Source organism: Oryctolagus cuniculus, chromosome 16 (genome assembly GCF_051225735.1).
Source record: "Oryctolagus cuniculus isolate XC-2025 breed Fujian yellow rabbit chromosome 16, ASM5122573v1, whole genome shotgun sequence".
Lineage (NCBI taxonomy): Eukaryota > Metazoa > Chordata > Mammalia > Lagomorpha > Leporidae > Oryctolagus > Oryctolagus cuniculus.
Window position 1 is genome coordinate 87,470,828 of NC_142882.1, and position 19,045 is coordinate 87,489,872.

At 41.1% G+C, this 19,045-nt stretch overlaps 1 protein-coding gene across 2 annotated transcripts in view; it reads left to right on the top strand.

The window, feature by feature from the left end:
* Positions 1 to 19,045, top strand: part of SEMA3A (semaphorin 3A) — a 488,303-nt gene that overhangs the window by 374,563 nt on the left and 94,695 nt on the right. For both annotated transcript variants that reach the window (XM_051853017.3, XM_051853018.3), the window contains exon 7: positions 18,667 to 18,760. In XM_051853017.3, the coding sequence (XP_051708977.3) occupies positions 18,667 to 18,760 (94 nt within the window). The remainder of the gene's footprint in view (positions 1 to 18,666; positions 18,761 to 19,045) is intronic.

Below are 19,045 nucleotides of genomic sequence, written 5' to 3' on the forward strand. Positions count from 1 at the left end.
TACAGTGCTTCCTAAAGCCCTGCTCTTTGACAGTGAGTGCCGACGGATCGTGGCTAAGGAGCAGAAAATTCTTCAGTATACTGGAAAGTAGCTGAGAAGGGTGCCTGGGTCATTTTGTCTAAAGGAAAATCGTAATCTGCTTATTTCTGTGATGAGAATCCCTGCCTTGCTTTGCTCAAGGTCAGGAATTTTGATAAACGTGAGGGTATTGAAGAAGTGGTGTTGTTAGGGCCTATGATTAATCAGCTGGAGCACTGTCTAGAGTTTCTGTTTTCCTCTGTATACATTAGCTTGGCATATGCGAAATCTGAGTGTCTTCACATAAAGAGGAACTGGCTTTCTACTATGTGCCATATCCAGAGCTTAAACTTAAACGATGGGAGACCGGACTCAAATTCCAGAAATGTTCTGTTTGGTGGTTTCAAACGACAAGGTCAGCAGCTCTGGACAGAGTGTCCTGTCTCTGTGCTTATAACTTCTTCTTCGCAATAAGACACAGAGCAGCAGCTTTTAGGTTGGGAGCCACTTAACTGCTCAGTGCCGGGTGCCCCCACATACTTGTTACTTCAAACCAGCTATGAGGTATTGCGTAATTATCTCAGGATTTATGTCCTGGAAAATTGGGCTAACCAGATCATGACATAAGTGATTTGACCCAAATCTTTATATATTTATTCTAAATTCAACTCCCTAGCAGTCTGATATCTTTTATGTTTTCAAATGTTTGGGAAGGAAAAATCTTAAACCAGCATATAGAGTTGCAACTCACTGGGCAGGTGTTGTGTCACAGGGGGTTAATCTACCCCTGGGAACGCCTGCAGCCTGTATTGGAGTGCCTGGGCCTGAGTCCTGCCTCCACTTCCCACCCACTTTCCTGATACTGCGCCTGGGAAGGGAGCAGATGATGGCCCAAGTACTTGAGCCTCTGACCCCCAACTGGAAGACCCAGATGGACTTCCTGGGTCCTGGCTTCTGCCTGGCCCAGCCCTGGCTGTTTCAGGCATTCGGGGAGTGAAACAATGGATAGAAAATCTGTGTGTGTGTGTGTGTGTGTGTGTCTTCCTGATTCTCTGTTCTTTGGCAGTTCAAATAAAAAAAAAAAAACTTTTTAAAAAGAATTACAATTCAATAATTAGATATAATTTTCTACCATGCCATTGTTACCATCTATGCTAATTTTATTATTACTTCCAAATAAAGTATACATGTTATTTTACCTAATAATTATTTGGATACTTACCCAGTGTATATGCAATAATTTTAGAGGCTATGAGGAAATGATAGCCAGGTGATTACTGACTGATGACAATGATCAGTTTTATAAAGCATTATTTTAAACATTTTATTTTTATTTATTTAAAGGCAAAGAGACAGAAATAGAAAAATAGATTGATCTTCAACCTGCTGGTTGAGTTCCCAAATACCAGCAACAGCAAGGGCTGGGCTGGGCCAAAGCTAGGAGCCTAGAACTCCGCCAGGGAGACAAGTCTGAGCCATCACCTCCTGCCTCCCAGGGTGTGCATCAGCAGACGCGAGACTCAGAAGCAAAGACTCCAAATCAGACTGCAGTGGAGGGTGCGGCGTTGCAAGCAGTGACTTCCGCTGTGCCACATGCACACCACTGAAGCATTATTCTGAAAATAAATAATACTGCCGATTCATCTAATGATTACAGATTTGAACGAAATAAATTGAGACCTGTAGCAAAATTATTATTATACCACAGGCAGTGTGCTGTTTAGTCGAAAAGATTCTAGAGCTGAGGTATCGAGTAGTCAGTTAGCTCTCTGCACCTTGGTGTTTTGATCTACTTTCATGGATTATGTAAAATTAAAGTCTAAGCTACCTACCAGTAATAGAGATACTTTTGAATCAGCCATTACTTTGTTTATGTTTACATAGCTTTATTACAAATTTAAAAGCAAACATGATTTAAAATCAGTATTTGATTAAGTAAGAGATACAGGAGTATATTGTGTGTATATAATGTTAAGATACTTGGCCGGCGCCGCGGCTCACTAGGCTAATCCTCCGCCTTGTGGCGTCGGCACCCCGGGTTCTAGTCCTGGTCAGGGTGCCGGATTCTGTCCCGGTTGCCCCTCTTCCAGGCCAGCTCTCTGCTGTGGCCAGGGAGTGCAGTGGAGGATGGCCCAGGTGCTTGGGCCCTGCACCCCATGGGAGACCAGGATAAGTACCTGGCCCCTGCCATCGGATCAGTGCAGTGCGCCAGCCTCAGCGCGCCAGCCGCGGCGGCCATTGGAGGGTGAACCAACGGCAAAGGAAGACCTTTCTCTCTGTCTCTCTTTTCAGTCAAATTTGGGCTTGGTTTGCACTTTGGTATCTAAGGTTTAATTATTGTCATATTTCTGTGAAGAGATGCAGTTGCTCAGACTCTATTTTCTATTGTAACTATGGTGGTGCAGGAATGGACCCCCCTAGCAACTGGCCTTGTTCTTTACTTGATCTTTGAAAATCAGGCCATCCTTGCGTATGTGCTTGTGTAGGTATGGACTGTGGCTCTAAGATCATGACATACATCGTATTTTCCTTTGCCACAAAACCAAAACTTGGTTTTCCTAGCCATGTGCACATTTTGGACAGTTTGATTTTCTTGTGAGTGTGAATTAATAGCAATAATTTATAGGGAGTCCTTGAGCTCAAAAGCTAATAGCACGATTGACTTTTTTTTTATTTATTTATTTTTTTTTTTTATTTTTTTTTTTTATTTTTTTTTTTGACAGGCAGAGTGGACAGTGAGAGAGAGAGACAGAGAGAAAGGTCTTCCTTTGCCGTTGGTTCACCCTCCAATGGCCGCCGCGGCCGGCGCGCTGCGGCCGGCGCACCGCGCTGATCCGATGGCAGGAGCCAGGAGCCAGGTGCTTTTCCTGGTCTCCCATGGGGTGCAGGGCCCAAGCACCTGGGCCATCCTCCACTGCACTCCCTGGCCACAGCAGAGGGCTGGCCTGGAAGAGGGGCAACCGGGACAGAATCCGGCGCCCCAACCGGGACTAGAACCCGGTGTGCCGGAGCCGCAAGGCGGAGGATTAGCCTATTGAGCCGCGGCGCCGGCCTATGATTGACTTTTATCTGCAGATTGCAGGACTAACTTTCTGCAAGTTTAATAGAATACAACCTTTGCTTTTTAAATTAAGGAACACTATTTTTATGCCAGACGATAACGAAAATGTCAAATACGTTTTGTTTATTTAGCAGTAAAGGATTTCTGCAGTGATGACACTATGAGAAGTTATCTAAGTTTCTCAGGGTTAGTATCCCATTAAATAACCAGAGACTTTCATCATCGTCCCGCTCCTTCACCGTCGTCTGTTAATGTCAGCAAACTGAGCTTTTTTCACTTCCTGTTGTTCATGCTTGCCACGTAGCTTTGTAGAAAACACAGCTAAACTACACAATTCGCAATTTGAAATGAAGAAAGCGAATGCAATATGCTGTGCTCTTTCAAGATCTTGTGCCTTTGACTTTCTGTGTGCAGGCAAATTGATTATTAAGACGGTGATGAAACAATATCAAAGGAAATGGCATGAAGGCAAAACCGAGCAGGTGGTACCAAAAGGTAGAATCTGCTCTTAAGCATTTTTCCCCTGCTACCATGGGAAAAACAAACTTTAACCTTGTTCCCAGTGGTGTTATTAAAGAAAAAAAAGAGAAAAGTGGTCAGAAATTAAAACAGGAAAACTCTAGTCAATCTGATAATTGCATTAAATATTTCATTTTTCTTACATTTTAAATATTACAGTTTGTTGTGTATATCTCCACACAATTTTAAAGGAATATTTAAAGGAATATTTTCAAGTATAATATTAAGTCATAAACATATTTGTGTGTAACATATATGCGAGATAAAAATTTTAGCATACATGTACATGTATATGTACAACCATATATGCACATTTATTTGTATATGTACATGAAGAGATAAAATAACTTTTTGCATCAGCATAGTCCCTTCTAGTTTTTCTGTTTGAAAATACATTTATTGGGCCGGCGCCGCAGCTCAATAGGCTAATCCTCCGCCTTGCGGCGCCAGCACACCAGGTTCTAGTCCCAGTCGGGGCACCGGATTCTGTCCCAGTTGCCCCTCTTCCAGGCCAGCTCTCTGCTGTGACCCGGGAGTGCAGTGGAGGATGGCCCAAGTACTTGGGCCCTGCACCCCATGGGAGACCAGGAGAAGCACCTGGCTCCTGCCATCGGATCAGCGCGGTGCGCTGGCCACAGCGCGCCAGCTGCAGCGGCCATTGGAGGGTGAACCAACGGCAAAGGAAGACCTTTCTCTCTCTCTCTCTCTCTCTCTCTCTCTCTCACTGTCCACTCTGCCTGTCAAAAAAGAAAGAAAGAAAGAAAGAAAGAAAGAAAGAAAGAAAGAAAGAAAGAAAGAAAATACATTTATTTAGAGGCCTTGTGACTATAATTAGGTGTGTTACCCATCAACAGTGATCAAATACAAACCATAGAAAATATTACCACTTTGCAAAAATTCAACAGTTCCCAAACAGTTAGAAAACGTGATTTTGCTTCTATTTTCTTTCCTATCGCTACCATATCATTCAGCCATGATCTGGGAATCCAGTTCAGGTGCCCCCCAGGGGTGACAGTCACCGACAACGTGAGCCATCACTACTGCTTTCCAGGGTGCACATCAGCAGGAAGCTGGAGTCAGGAGCCAAAGCTGGGGAGTGAACCAGGCACTCTGGTGGGGACGCAGACAACCTAACAGGCGACCTGACCACCACGCCAAATGGCCACCTTAGGGTCCTGCACCTTCTTACTCCAATTTATTTAAATTGTCCCCTCCTATGTCTCTTTTGAACTTGTAATATAATTAGGATGCATAGACATAATAATTTATAGCAGTTAATTATTTTACTATTCCCAATTTCTTATATACATTAATATTATCCCCAGATGTAAAATTTTAAAGCTTTTAATGGCAGCAATTAAAGTATACTTTTAAAGAATTGTAAATTGCCATGAGTAAGCCAGATAAGACATTAATAAAGCTTTCAACTATCCTAAATAATTTATAGTAAGGTAAATTTCCAGCTCATAAGAATGATAATTAGGCCTGTAGTATACTTTCTAACATCAAATATGGCAAATCATAAAGAAAATGAAAGCTTGGTCTATTCTAGATCAAGTAGTCACACTTTTTTTTGATGCTCTCCAGGCAGAAACTTTTACCCATGAGAGAGACCCAGTTACAAATAATTCAAGTGTTCATCATACATTATAAATAATGACTCAGAAGACAACTCAACAGGTGACAGCAAATGTCAAAACAGTGGTTAATTCAATAGCAATGTCCAGATAACTCACCCAAGGAATGTTTAGCTCTTTTTTTTTTTTTTTTTTTTTTTTTGCTATTGTTAGGAATGCAGGCTATGGTTGAACTCTTAAAAATTCTGGATAATTAATTTAGACATAAACTACTACATTTTGAATAGTCACAATATTCATACAGATTTTGAGTAGTTAGGAAATTTTTATAATTAGAGACCTATTAAACCACAGTGTATACATAGATCAATTTAATTATATAAAAAGGATGAGTGAATGAGCTACGGGGACGGGCAGTACTCTGGAAATCAAAGCAGAACTGCAAATCACTTTGAAGTTTCTTTAACTTCTATATTCAACCTTGATTAATTGCGAGGCCCTATGGTATGTCTGTGGTGAGGTAGGAAAGCGTGACCACACTTCTTCCAAGACCTTTATTATTGGAAATAAATCCCGGGAACAGGGACTATTTCGATGATAAATGCTCATGTTGTTGTAGTTGGTGATCAAATTAGCTCCAGTGTTTTATAAGGGATTCAAACTTGAATACCCACAACCACTCAGGTGATATAAAAAGATAAAGCGGCCAGCGCTGTGGCTCACTAGGCTAATCCTCCGCCTTGCGGGGCCAGCACACCTGGGTTCTAGTCCCAGTCGGGGTGCTGGATTCTGTCCTGGTTGCCCCTCTTCCAGGCCAGCTCTCTGCTGTGGCCAGGGAGTGCAGTGGAGGATGGCCCAAGTACTTGGGCCCTGCACCCCATGGGAGACCAGGAGAAGCACCTGGCTCCTGGCTCCTGCCTTCAGATCAGCGCGCAGTGCACTGGCCGCAGTGCGCCGGCCGCAGCAGCCATTGGAGGGTGAACCAACGGCAAAGGAAGACCTTTCTCTCTCTCTCTCTCACTGTCCACTCTGCCTGTCAAAAAAAAAAAAAAAAAAAAGAAAGAAAGAAATACTAAATTCCAGTGAGTGAATTGTCCCTTGAAGAGCCCTAAAGTCCCATGAAAAGGCATTCAAATTCAAGATTTCAAGACCCTCTGTTAGGTCAATAAACCATGTCTTTGGGCTAGATGCCCCAAAGAAGATTTACATAGATAATAGGACAGAGAAACTCTGGCTTTTGAAAAATATGCCTTTTGTTGTCATTGTAAAAATGTTAAAAATAGAGAAAATACCTAAATTTCATAATCTAGAGGCCTAATATCTCAATGAGCTGCCTTCAGAATTTTTCTCCATGTGTCGTACATAGCTTCTTGTTATTCCATATTGCTTCTACCATGATGGTAGAGAGGTATTAATTCTAAGGATTGAAACGTATGTAATGAAACATTTTCTTTATTGCAAGACCTGCATCATACTCAATTCTATAGTTAGGCTGTGCCTTATCATTTCCCTCAACCTGGCACTTAACTTTCTTTTCAGTATTCTAAATGCCACTCTGATAAACTTCTTTTTGCTTTAATTTCTTTTTCTTTCCCCTTTTCCCCTTTCATTCAGATATATTTCCAGAAGAAAAATGATCAAGTTAAAATGTATGCATGTTTTTAAGGATCTTTCTAATTCCCCAACTGTTTGTTAAAACTTCCATTATTATCAAGAATGGACAGGATTTTCTCTTTCCTACAATAAATTGCCAAAATAATAATTAATTTCGAAGTCTTTCCTAATTTGCTGAAAGAAAATCAGAATTACATCATATCATTATGACAACACTTGAATGACAAGCCTTTCCTAAAACAGAACTTGGTATAAATAAAATGTTAATCCTTTTGGCCTCATTGCATCCCAGATGGCACGTATAAAAAAATCTTGAGATGTAAAGAAACCATATGAGTGAATTCCAACTCTTCTTACAGTACATATGTTCCCTTCTGTTGACATATTTACATTTAGGTTGACGAAATTTCCTAGCGGTGTCTAAACATGGAGGTAACAAATACATTTATAAAAAGTGGTAAAAAGTAAAACCTGCACTTTCACAATTTTCAGTAAAACACAACTCAGGTTTTATGAAATTGTAAGATCACCAATCAGAAAGAAACCATGTTTTGGATATGAATTGTTCCACTATTTTACCTTCTGTGCCACGGCTTTGCTCTTTGACTGAGGTTATTTTACCGGGTCGCAGTGGGGCAAAACATTGCAGAGTGAATTGTTCATGTTCTGGAATTGCTCATTCTAACCCAGATAGAATTTTCCCTCTCATTGTTCTATACCTTGGGAGTAGGCAGGCATTCATAGCTGAATAATTATAGCATGACAGGCATGTGATATCTGCATAAACTCAAATTAAGCTCCTATTAAAAATATAATCTGCATGAAGTATGAAGACATATGCTTTCTGTTTTCCTTGGTTTATACCATTAATTTTAATGATGACAAAAAGCAGATGAATTATGGCCTTGATGTTGGTGGGGGGAATCCAGATAAATTCAGGTCCCTTAAATTTAGGAGGGTAAATCCTACTTAATCTGGCTGTAAGTGTTGCATGCATGTCCATATTATTGCTAGGAGAGGAAGAGATAAAGTGGATCTCACTTTTCACAAATTTAGGGACAAAGAGACCATACATTTATGAAAAGAAAGTTGGAAATATGTCCATTCTTTCTACTTGCCTTTTCATATCAATAGTATAATATGAATACTATATTCAGTATATTACCATGGGCAATTCCATGAAGATTACTTCAGGACCTAACATGGGCATGACCCACAGGAGCTCCTAAGCTATGTTTAGATGGACAGACAGACAGACAGACAGACATCAGCGCTTGATGCTTTTTGAGACGCATTCATAAGTACCATGTTGGGCAAATCAAGCACAAAAATCAAGACTTTTGTTACTGATTCTGGAAATAGTGCTTTTGCTGCATACTTCTGCTCTTTTTCTTTTTTCATCTACAAAACTGGGATAATTACACTATGTGTTTTCAGGGATATTGTAAAGATGAGACCATAAATATCTACCAAGAACTTAGGAGAGTATGGTTGGCTAACTATGCACTACGAACTATTATTATCATAGAAAATGAGCTATGTCCATGCTACCATAGCAAACATGTACCATTAAAAACGTATTGATGACAAAGTTATAATCAATGCAACTTCTATATGATTTAAGAATGCTTCCTTCTGTTGACACATATTAAATCTCATTTAATCATTGGAGAAATGCTGTGGGGTATTTCCACTTCATAGATAAGAATCCTGACATTTCAAAGAGATGTTTGAAAAGTCTTCTATATCACGTGATCAGTAATCGGCACAATGGGGCCTAGAAGGGAGGCTCCACAATCCACGAACAATGACATTGTACTACATCCGCCTTAAATTCAAGTGAGGGGAACAGTCTGGACCACAGAGAACCAGGTGAAGTCTACAGATGGAGTTCAGAAGTCAGGGGTGTGCGGCACTGAGGCCACGCTGACACAGAAAGTCACGGAGGCCGGGCAGACCACCCCGGCGTGGTTCAGTGTCTGCCTGAACTTTCCGGGAAAGTTGCTCACCCTTGTAATAAACATTGCCTATCCTTCTATTTGCATTTTGATAGAAATTTCCCAGAAAGAGAAGTTATATGCAATAAAAATTCTGCATAGTTATAACTAGAGATTGCTCATGGAGCCATGAATATTAATATGGGCTCTAACTGGAATATTTTTACTGTTTACTTTAAGGCAGAATGAATTTTTGTTAAAGCTTTATAAAAAAAAAAACTTTCTTTGCCAAGTTGCACACCTTTTGGAAAAAAACTAATGAAAATTTTTGAGTAAGTATGATCATTATAATTATTCATTCAAAATATTTTAGTTCAACAACTACATTTTAGATTTAAAACTGAATATTATTATTATTATTATAATACATCTGAAGCTACTCAAAACAATTAATGTGAAAAGAAGTTATTGGTAAGCTCATGCCTAAAAATTCTTACAGTATATCTTTTTCTTGCATTTTCTTGAACTATGCTGGCAAATCATGGTTCAATCCAAGGCAGAGTTAACACAGCACAGTCAGGGCAGAAAATCACACTTAATTCACACAGCATTGCTTCTTTACATGTCTCACTCTGGGTGACAGACACCAGAGTTATATTTCTTTTGTATCTTCATAGAATGTATGTTGTCAAATAACTATTTCTGACAGCCTAATTTTTATGAAGCTTATTATTAGTGATTGCGCTTATATTCTTTTGAGGAGTCAAGGACTCTTAATAGCTCTCAATTTCTAAATAACTATAGAAAAGAAGATTTCATGCAGGCCCGGAAACCAGGTTTGAACGACCTGATTAGAGAGCGGGGAGGCGGAAGTTCAATAGCTGAATTCTTAAAAGTAGACGCATTCCAAGTAATAGTAAGTAGAGACTGCAAAGTAAAGTGGGTTTAAAAATCTTCTTAATCCCTGTATTTATGTACACTGTAGGGAACAAAGAACAGAGGAGCAAATGTAGACGGTCAGGGTGCTTCCATCTCAGAATGACGCGATGTGAGAAATGGACAGATCTGTGCAGAGTGACTAATTTAGAGCTTCGTAACCATGACTGCAAAAAGTCCATAAACTCTTCAGGTTACTTACAAAATGCATGGAGGCTTTGCTGCAGGTTTCTGGGGGAAGAACTCATAGCTTTACTGGATCTTCAAAGAGAACTGTGGTGCACACGAGATTAAGACCATGAGCTGCCAGGAAGCTAAGTGACCAATTCACCAAATACAATGTACAACATCCTTTCTACTCCGTGGTGTGTAACAAGACCCAGTCCTTCCCTCCCGAGGCTGGGGGAATGGTTCCTTCCCTGCCCCAGACTTCAGTGTCTCAAAATCATCCCATTCATCACTGTCAGACTCATCACAACATTGCACCTGTTTGATGCTCTTGTTCTCCAACTGAAATTATCCCTGTGTCCCTAAGTTGCTTATCCTGGCACAGAAGGGTTTCCATGGTTTGGCCCCCAAATTTATTTTTCAGTTTTATCTCTTGACATATATTTATATATTCTTATCTAAACTCAACCTTGCGTCATTGCTCAAATAGGAATTCTATGAATTTTCTTTGCAGATTTTTCTTGTGCTGCTTCCTCTGTGTGGAGCAGTCTGCCTGGGGTTCCTGTGCTCTGTGTTCTCTCTGACCCCTGCACTCAAAGCCAATCGCTCCGTCTCTTGCCCATGGCCATATGCATGTGTCTTCCAACAAGGTGCATCTTACAAGGACTACGTAAGATAAAGCCCACCTAAATAAATAAGCCAAAACAGAAATTGACCTCTTCCCAGTGTGAACTAGTGTGGTTTCCAATCCTACCATTTTAGGGGACATCTTATGTAATTTTTGTCCTAATCATGCTGTTTTATGCGGTGGTTAAAAGCATGTATTTGGAAACAGATCTGATACCAAATTCTTACTTCATCAGTTAGTATTTGCTTTGAGTGTTCTATAAAAAATGTTTCAAGTTTCCACCCATAAAGTAGATTTATTAGTAGTGCGGTGGTTGTGACGATTAAGTGAAATACCTGAAGTTTTGAGACACTGCTAGCACTTGGTTTGTACTTAATGTTAAATGAAAGTGGCTTGCCAATTTTATGATTGTGAGTGTGCCTATGTAATGTGTCATAGTTATGCAGTTTTTGCTGTCATTTCTGGTATGCTACTTGAGTTTGACAAATAGTCCCTTGACTTTCATACCCCAAATAGTAATCTTATATAGTGACGGCTCAATATATACTTGCTGTGTGAATTAGCAGAGTTTCAAAAAGTTGCATAAATTAGTAAAGCTTCGAAAATAGATATAAAAATGTAAACACCAATAAGAAATTATGAACAGAAAATCACATTTGGAATATCCAGATGACTTCTCTGGTTGAACTACCCAGATGCCTGCGGAAATCCCCACGCAGTAGAAATGATCCGACAAAGCAGGTTTCCTGGACGGTGAGACTGACTACAGAGATTTTTAAGTTCTGCAGAGGAATGCTCTGATGATTTGACCCCTCACTGAAGTGCAGTTGACTCTTTTGAAAGAGGTAATACACACACACACACACACACACAATATTTAAAGATTTTGTGTATTTATTTGAAAGGCAGAGTGACAGGGAGAGCAGCATTTTCTGTCCCTTGGTTCACTCCCCAAATGGCTGGAACTTTCGGGGTTGGGCCAGGCCGAAGCCGGGGGCCTGGAACTCCATCCTGGTTTCCCATGTGGGTGGCAGGGGCCCAAGGACTTGGGCAATCTTCTGCTGCCTTCTGAGGTGCATTAGCAGGGAGCCCGCTGTGCCACAATGCTGGCCCCCACATATTTTTAAAAATTATTTCAGTGCAAGAGAGAGACAGGCTCAGAAAGAGAAAGAGAGCCCTCAGTAGCTGGGGCCTAGGCAAGAGCTGGTAGCCCGGACTCAGTCCATGTCTCCCACATGAGTAGCAGGGACCCAGTGACTTGAGCCATCACCTGCTGCCTCCCATGGTGCACATTAGCAGGAAGCTGGATCAGAAGCAAAGCTGCGGCCGGCGCCGTGGCTCACTAGGCTAATCCTCCGCCTTGCGACGCCGGCACACCGGGTTCTAGTCCCGGTCGGGGCGCCAGATTCTGTCCTGGTTGCCCCTCTTGCAGGCCAGCTCTCTGCTGTGGCCAGGGAGTGCAGTTGGAGGATGGCCCAAGTGCTTGGGCCCTGCACCCCATGGGAGACCATCGGATCAGCATGGTGCGCTGGCCGCAGCGCTCCGGCCGCGGCGGCCATTGGAGAGTGAACCAATGGAAAAAGGAAGACCTTTCTCTCTGTCTCTGTCTCTCACTGTCCACTCTGCCTGTCAAAAAATAAATAAATAAAATTAAAAAAAAAAAAGTTCAGTGTTCCACACTAAACATTACATATTAAAAAAAAAAAAAAAAAGCAAAGCTGCGTCTCAAACCTCAGAACTCCAACATGGAATGCAGGGGTCACCACTAGCTGGCGTCAGTAGGCCAGATGCCCACCGAGGACTCACATTTATGGATAAGCTAATATTGAAAACAAGCAAAGGATTATAAGATGCAATGAAAATTAAATAGAAGCAAGGTTATAAAGATAAAAAGATTTTAAAGTTACACTGCTTTAAATTTTTATTTTTTATCTTTCATAGCAAGAATATTCTCATGTTGTAAATATACAAATAACATATTACTAATAGCACATGTGCCACTAAGAAGTTAAAAAGCATGCTATTTCCCAAAACTCACTTTAAATAAAGCTTGGTTTGATCATTGAATTATGCAGGTTAGCATCCACTGCTCAGTTGCATTCACATATGTGAATTTAATAGTCTTAAATTATTAGCTGTGAGAGGCCAGAGATTTGTCCCTGCTGTTCTTTGGATGCAGTTTTTCCATAGAACCTCTTGTATGGGGCCACACATTTATTTATTTTTTATTGAACTTTAATTCAATGCAAAAACTCTGTCTTAGCATTTGGAAACAATACAGTAAGATCTGTCCCTGACATCTAAGAATTTTAGTAGGAAAAAAGAACATGTATAGCAATGAAAGCAAAAAAAAAAAAAAGGCAGAGGACAGGAATGAGTAGGCAAGTGTTTTTCTCTGCTAGTGACTCAGTGGACATCTCCTGCACCGTGTGATTGCATGTAGAATGACATTCAGTAAACATGGGTTGTGCAGTGGTGCATTCCTTTTTTTTTTTTTTTTTTTTATAGGCAGAGTTGACAGTGAGAGAGAGAGACAGAGAGAAAGGTCTTCCTTTTGCCATTGGTTCACCCTCCAATGGCCGCCGCGGCCGGCGCACCACGCTGATCCGAAGCCAGGAGCCGGGTGCGTTTCCTGGTCTCCCATGGGGTGCAGGGCCCAAGCACTTGGGCCATCCTCCACTGCACTCCCTGGCCACAGCAAAGAGCTGGCCTGGAAGAAGGGCAACTGGGACAGAATCCGGCGCCCCGACTGGGACTAGAACCCTGTTTGCCGGCGCCGCAAGGTGGAGGATTAGCCTAGTGAGCCACGGCGCTGGCTGCAGTGGGGAATTTCTTTGTGCTGCTATTGAATGTGACCATGATTCTTGATTGAAAACGTACACAGATCGGGCCGATGTTTGGCGCAGGGGTGAAGATGCTGTCTGAGACATCCGCCTGTGTTTGAGTCCTGCCTCTGCTATTGTGCACCCTGGGAGACAGTGAGTGATGGCTCGAGTTGTTGGGTTCTTGCCACCCACTTGGAGGATCCAGACTGAGTTCCCAGCTGCTGGCTTCAGTCCTCCACCGGGCCTGTGGTCCTTGAAGGCATCTGAAGAATGAACTAGCAGAGGAGCTCACAGGCTCTCTCTGTGTGTGTATGTATGTGTGTGCGTATGTGTATCTACCTTTCAAATAAATACAATAAATGTTTTTTTTTTAATTAAGAAGATAACAGCTAAATTTCTGTGTTCAGTAGGCTCCCCTCTTTCATATCTGGGACTTTCCCTGCTGTGGGTGTGGTCTGTCGTCAAATATCCAGTCCTTGGCCCGGTGACACCAGCTCCTGACTCAGTGCCACAGAAAGTAAAGGAGTTGGGATTTCATGTTGTCCAGCAGGACTTGTGCGACAGTGGAGATATTCAGCATTGCCTCCGTCTGTTATCACTGCCTCAAGCCGCATGTGATTGTTGACCACTTGAAAGGCAGCTGATGCAACCAACTGAGGGATGGAATCTTTCTCTTTTAATTAATTTGACTTAAATTCAGACTTATGCCTGTAAAACTCAGATTTGGAATCACCATTTTAGGAAAAGTCACTTCTGGATGACCTTAACCCACAGAAAGCTCTCCATTGGTTGACGTGTGGCAGCCATGATGTTTCCCGTGGGATCTTATTGCATCCTTTCTTTATTGAAGACTGTAGTTCTACCCTGTGTATCATTGCCTTCTATATTGTTAATTAATACACAAAGAAAACCCAGTAAATCACCTCTGCAGAAATCTCTGACAACTTCTCCTAGGATGTGACTTCTGGAAGGAATCTTACAGGAAAGGGAGGTCATCCGGGGTGGAGGCTGAGGGTGCGTGATGGGGGGAGGAAGGAGTTTCAAGCGAAGACGAGAATAGCAGGGCACGACCAAGGAGGGCTGCGTACTCCAGACGACCTGCTCGCACGCAGACGTCTTCTGAGAGGGGCAGGAGAACAGCAAGAACAGCTTCAGAAAATGTAATAATAAACATCCTGAAAATATAATAATGTACATTCTTTCAATAGTGCCCCGCTGGTGCTTTTTACATAATTTTATGTAATTTTCCACACAAAAAATGTTCACTCTGTCACATATATGTAGGGTTTTCTTTCCTTTTAAAAATATCATTTATGTTTTAAGCATTGCATAAAATTGCAACTTTGTTACCTAAATTTATTGCTTGGACAAGATTGAGATTTGGGAAATTTATTGCTGTGATGTCACCAATAGTTTAAATTTATAAGACTTTGGGTTAGGCATTAGCATGGTTATTATTTCCTCTAATGCCTTACCTCACTGCAGTCTAATAACATTCAGGAAATCCAAAAGACAAAGGGAAAGACTGGTCTTGAAAGCTAAAAATAGTCGTTGAAAACTGATGCAATCGTGCAATAAAATATGGCACAATAACTTACATGCTCTGTTCATAGTATCTGCTAAAGCAATTAGAGGCCATGCAGCTAGACCGCAGCTCATGTTTTACTAAAAATGAAAGCTGTTTCAGCCCAAGGTAGACATGGAAGCTATGCAATTTAATTGTGCAAATTGCTCCTAGGATTTCAGTCATTATTTGCATATGTGATTCATTTGACGCTCTTCTAAAGCAGAGAGTCACTGGGTAGCAATCAGATTTCAAAAGGCCTTGCAAGTAGGACCAGAGAGTGAACCACATGATGTGTAGCATATGGCCACGAAGGGCTTAATACACAACCTTAGCAACACGGTGTGCTTTTGCAGTGGGTCAATGGCTTCACACATCTAATGAGTCTTGCTCACTGGATAACAGAATCAGCAATATTGGGGTCTCTTAATATCAATGATGTTACATTTCCCAGATATTATAAACGAGATCTTTTTTTGTTAACTAACTTTAATTAATTATTGCCAGTATTCTATTTAATGCTGTTCTAGCTTCAAGAGATTCCCAGTAAAATGTTTTAATGAAATGTTATGAATGAATTTAATGGAATGAATTTAATGGAATGGAAGCCATGTTTGAAAGAAAATCCCATGTTGAGAAAAACAATATTTTTTTCTAATTTTAATCATTTGTTCTGGAAAGCTTATCAACTCGACTTTTGCCTAGCTGTAGGAAAAACTGATCTTCTATGCAATGTGCAAGTCCAAAACAGTACACATATTTTAAAGATCTGCCCTAATTTTCACAAATGAAAATATAGGAAGGCGATTCTCTGCCATCAGAGATTTCAGTCAGTGTAGGACAGAATGATCTTATTGTGGCAACTATAAACAGCAGAAAGGGAGATTAATGATTTTTTCTGAAGTCATACTAGGTATGTTTTATGTGCATAATTACTATAAATTTCACATTGATGATGATATTTTTTTCTTACCCTATTGTACGTGTGGAACCTGAGTTTCAGAGGGTTTTGAGAATTTCCTGAGGCCCTAATAAATGACAGATCCAGAGATAACACCCAGCTCTTTCTGATTCCACCATGCTTTGGTCCCATTACCGCATGCAACGGGCATGAATTTTGCACCACAAACATTTGCATGTAAGAAATGTCATTTTACTTCCCAGTCCAGACATCAAATTACGTTTCTTTCCAGACTCTCATCTCACTAAGCTGGAAAGGAAATCCAATTTGGTTTGCCCCTCTGCAGAATCCTAGGAGAACACAGAAGATTTACAGGGGAGATACCCAGAAATCGGGCTGAGTGATGTTTAAGGGAACGATGTTGTGTGTCAGTGGAAGAGACCATGATTAGCTGGGTGTATTTATGGGTGGAACAGAAAGGAGGAAGGATTGAACGCATGACCAAGGAAAGCTCTTGAACCAGAACCGACATCTAACCTCTCTTCTGGGATGGCTAATCCTTGTTGTAAATCAAACACTTTGCAAGACGGAAAGTGTTACTCCTCTTCCACAGCATTCATTGTCTGATAGACTTGTAAGGTAGACATTGTCTGATAGACAAGAGGACTTCAGAAAGTTCACGGAAGCCTGGAATTGAAAGATAAGTGCATTCTGGTAAAGAAGCTCAGAAATCCTTGAATAGTTTCTTCATGATTCATGTCTCCATGAACCTTTTCGAAACCTCCCAGATGCGTGATTTTCAATTTGTTTTGCAACAAAATGAACTTATCTTTTGATTCCATTTTCTGTAAGCTTTTTGAAGTGTTCTCAAGTGGTTGCTGACATGAAGTGTCTCTTGCTTCGAGCCATGGCTGCTTGATTTTTGTCAGTATTCTAAACGGCCTGATGGAGCCAAGAAACAAGACCAGCATTTACATATGACATGGTTTGCTGCCATGCCACCATGTCTTCCTGCTTCTTCTAACCTGTGAAAAGTATCCACATGTACAAATTTTAGTATTTTTTTATGATTTGTGGCAGTAGAACACAGATCTTTCTCTCAATACCTCTTTTTTAGTATTTCCTAGTTTTTAATCATAGCAGATACACATTCGCAATATTTCTCAAAATGTTCTATATTTTATTAGGGTATGCAAATAAGTTTCATATTATATTTTAATATTCAAGAGGCTGTGATAAATTGTATTTATGAACAAGTTTGGAATTTAGTTATCTATATAACTGTCTCGAAGTAATATTTCTTTTACTTTATGTTAGGAAAATTGATCAAAACAGTAACAACTTGCTTTAAATTTTCACATTATTTTGTTTTAATGGTAACATGAGGAATATTAATAGAATAAAATAAATTGCCCTTATTTTGTATTTTGCTATTTTTATATAATTTCTTGAATCCCCCAGTAATTCTGAGAGGTTAAGTGGCTGTAACCATACTGACTTCTTGAGACCAGAGGCCCAGAGATAGGAAATGGTGACCTAGCAGCCAGAGCCATTCACTTGCCCGGTGCCTGGCTCACAGCCCCCCATGCTACAGCTGAGCCCAATTCAGAGAAAGCCCATACATTAGTGTTCAGTTTAAGTATAGAAATAAGCTGAGCCATCATTGCCAGGGGACGGTCAGTGACCAAACACAGGACCAGCACAAGGAAAGAACAGAACTGGGACTTGTCACCCTCAGTCATAAAACCGGAAAGCACTCTTGGTTTGCTGCCTTGACCGCGTCCCTCTGTACTTCAGATGGGTTTCCAGAGTCATAGCTTGAAACCCTGCCATTAGCTCCATCAGAAATATTAAACATTAAAATAAAGCGATCCTTATTGACCATAAAATGAACACCATTTACTATCCTAAGAAGATAGAAAATACTTTTATGTGAATAGAGGAATTGCCAAAAACGCTATTTTATTTCAGTCTGTGGACAAGTTAATGTGCTACTGGAAAAAGCATGCATATTCCGAGCTAATTAATCCCCAGGACACCTCATTCTGCAAAGCGTGCTCAGAAATATCCCCAAATCCGCCGTTGCTGCAGACATTTGTGGTTCCTGGGACACGTTCCGACACAGGCATGGGTGCATCACTCCGTTATCGGGGCTTTTGTCGGCCTGCTCTCCTGCGCCCGTTCGCACTCAAGATGTGCGCGCTTTTTTATGTGCAGTCAAAAGTTCCTTCTCATTCTTGGGCCTCGATCCCCAGCCAGGTGGACAGTGGGCGTAGTCTAATGGTGCCACCTGCAGTAACTGCCCCTACGGCATGGGTACCTTCTCGTTTCCCTCCTGGGGAGACGGCGAATGAGGGGTAGTTTCCCGGGACTTCCCGGCTGCTGATGTCCCCACAGTGCCTGAGAAGCACGCGAACCCCACGTGGTGCAGAGTAGAGTGGGAGACGTGACGGCCATGGCCACTGAGCAGTGCCTTCTGGAAGAGGCAGAAAAATAACACAGTGTGAGTTACTCTGGACATCTGATGTGACGAACAGCTCTTTTCGTCTCTGTAAAGGCAGAAAGCAAGGCATTTTATTTAACATTCTGTCCTCGAGAACCATCAGGGTAGATCTTGGCAAACCCTTGAGAAGGAAAAATGGTTGCTCTGTCCTTATCGCGACATAGCCTGTTCCTTGAGAGTTCATCTGTGCATTGTCGCTTGCAGCGTTCTATCTGCTGCTAAAAGTCGCCAAGCTAAGTAGCTAGTGTGCTAGTGCCGGCTGGGTTTCAATCAACTTACTTTGCCATCTCTCAAGCTGACACAAATAAAAACACCTCTTGCCGTGGCACATGGGTAATTAATCTGATTATCTGAAATGCTAAAAACACTTCTTTTTTAGGAATAAATGGAACCCTTCTCTTTTTTTAATCTACAGGACAACATTTTTAAACTGGAGGACTCACATTTTGAAAATGGCCGTGGGAAGAGTCCATATGACCCCAAACTACTGACAGCATCTCTTTTAATAGGTACGTAGTCAACACTCAGTCCCTTAGTGAACTGCCTATGGGTCATAACCGGCTTGCATAGTCTTGATTATCTACCAGGGTTTTTCATTATTAGTTACAAATGATTTCAGGAGAAGTTCAGTAATTATGTATTCAAAGATTTTGAAAATGAAGAAAACCCATTAAATGATGTCTTACTTATTACACTATCTAGTCTGCCTCTGACAGATTGAAATGATTTAATGGTGTCTTTGATGGGAACTGCTCAGGGTTGGAATCTAGCCTAGCATTTGGGATGCCAGTTAA